Source organism: Procambarus clarkii, chromosome 20, assembly GCF_040958095.1.
Source record: "Procambarus clarkii isolate CNS0578487 chromosome 20, FALCON_Pclarkii_2.0, whole genome shotgun sequence".
NCBI classification, from domain to species: domain Eukaryota; kingdom Metazoa; phylum Arthropoda; class Malacostraca; order Decapoda; family Cambaridae; genus Procambarus; species Procambarus clarkii.
Genome location: NC_091169.1, coordinates 19,013,804 through 19,015,722, shown reverse-complemented (window position 1 = coordinate 19,015,722; position 1,919 = coordinate 19,013,804). Strand labels below are relative to the sequence as shown.

At 45.4% G+C, this 1,919-nt stretch overlaps 1 protein-coding gene across 1 annotated transcript; it reads left to right on the top strand.

The window, feature by feature from the left end:
- The first annotated feature begins 270 nt into the window (after nt 1-270).
- LOC123751254 (eukaryotic translation initiation factor 3 subunit A-like) lies at nt 271-1,185 on the top strand. The gene is made up of 2 exons (XM_045733348.2): nt 271-286; nt 767-1,185. The coding sequence occupies exons 1-2, from the start codon at nt 271-273 to the stop codon at nt 1,183-1,185; spliced, it is 435 nt and encodes a 144-aa protein (XP_045589304.2).
- Nucleotides 1,186-1,919: the final 734 nt, after the last annotated feature.

Here is a 1,919-nt window from a genome sequence, read left to right as displayed (position 1 = left end):
TTTTCATCATATCAGTCACATTTAATGGAGAAAACGCCAGCGTGAAATATACGACTAAGGTTCGAGTCCTTCACAGGAGAATTATTCTTTGTTTTACATGTAACTTGTGCGTTTATGCAAGAGTGTCGTATATATATATATATATATATATATATATATATATATATATATATATATATATATATATATATATATATATATATATATATATATTTCAGGGTCGCGTTTTCTCCATTAAATGTGACGCATTTTCAGGGGTAATTATTAAAGATGGGGTGTTTAGGAGGTGATGGGGTGATGACCCCACCAGGACCAGCTGGTCCTGGTGGAGTCATCAGCTTGTTCTGGTGGGGTCATCAGGTCCTGGTGGGGTCATCTGTTGGTCCTGGTGGGGGTCATCAGCAGGGGTCGTGGCAAGCCAAGGCCGTATAGCCCCGGGCGTCATCACCACCAGGGGGTCCGCAGTAACTCTCTACAAACCAAAACAGAAGAGTTTCCTTGTGGCTTTCCACCTCCTTTACCGTAAATGTTCGTCGTTCCTTTCCCGCCTTACTCCACCTGCAGTTTTCCTGTGAAATATTTAAACTAGTAGCTGCGATGTTCCTGTGGAGGATGCTCAGGCAGGTCCTGAGAGCCAGCTGGGATGCTGAGGCAGGTCTTGAACCAGCTGGGAAGCTGAGGCTGGTCCAAGGAGCCAGATGGAAAGCTGAAAAAGTTCCCGAGAACTCACTGGATGCTTAAGCTAGTCATTTGAACCTGCGGGCAGGTCCTGAGAGGCAGCTGGATGCTGAGAAAGTTCCTGAGAGGCAGCTGGATGTTGCGCCAGATCTTCAGAGGCAACCGGATGCTGCGCCAGATCCAGAGAGACAGCTAGATGTTGAGCCAGTTCCTGAGAGGCAATTGGATGCTAAGAAAGTTCCTGAGAGGCAGCTGGATGCTGAGACAGTTCCTGAGAGGCAACTGGATGCTAAGAAAGTTCCTGAGAGGCAGCTGAATGCTGCGCCAGATCCTGAGAGGCAGCTGGATGCTGAGAAAGTTCCTGAGAGGCAGCTGGATGTTGCGCCAGATCCTGAGAGGCAGCTGGATGCTGAGAAAGGTCCTGAGAGCCAGCTGCAGGATACTGAGGCAGGGAAAGCACTCTTATGTCCGCTGAGCAATTGGAAGGGATACGAGGACATGGAATAGGGATTAGGGAAGGGGAATATCAGGAGAAACCTTTTTGAAAGGTGCAGGATAAAAATTTGGGATGAGACTGAGGAAAGGAATGGTGCCCATTCACTTGGACGGTCGGGAATTGAACGCCGACTTGCATGAAGCTCTACCAGCGCTCTACCGTTCACTCCAAGTAGTTGAGCAGGGATAGAGATAAGAGGTCGTAGTGAAGGAACGATATCCAACCACTTAGACCACGGGAATCGAACGCTGATTCAAAAGTAAGCGAGGCCGATGTCGTACCGATCAATCTGTACAATAAGAACGGCGATAATTCCTTCGAGAAGGCGAATATCCAACCAAAATAGTGAGGGCAAATGACAGAGTAACCAAGATGGCTGATGAGACACCGGACAGTGAGGATATTGATCCAAGGAACCACCATAAGAGATGAGGACATACCACAATAACATGCCTCAAAACACCTTATCCTCACTTTATCCTGGATAATCTCCTGAGGTCCAGTCACTGAAGACGGGGAGATTTCTCAACATTTTCTTCCAGGACTTTCAAGTCTATCAACTTTGTCCACACCTGACAACTTTTCTATTAAGTTTATCTCTAAGTTCGTGTAATTCAGAGTCATTATCTGCCTCGACACTTATTCTATTGCCTTTATTCATTTATTCGTTTCATTCTATTTTCGTTCTCCTTATATATAAGTATATATAAATATATTATATAACTACTTAATGTTGAGAATTCGT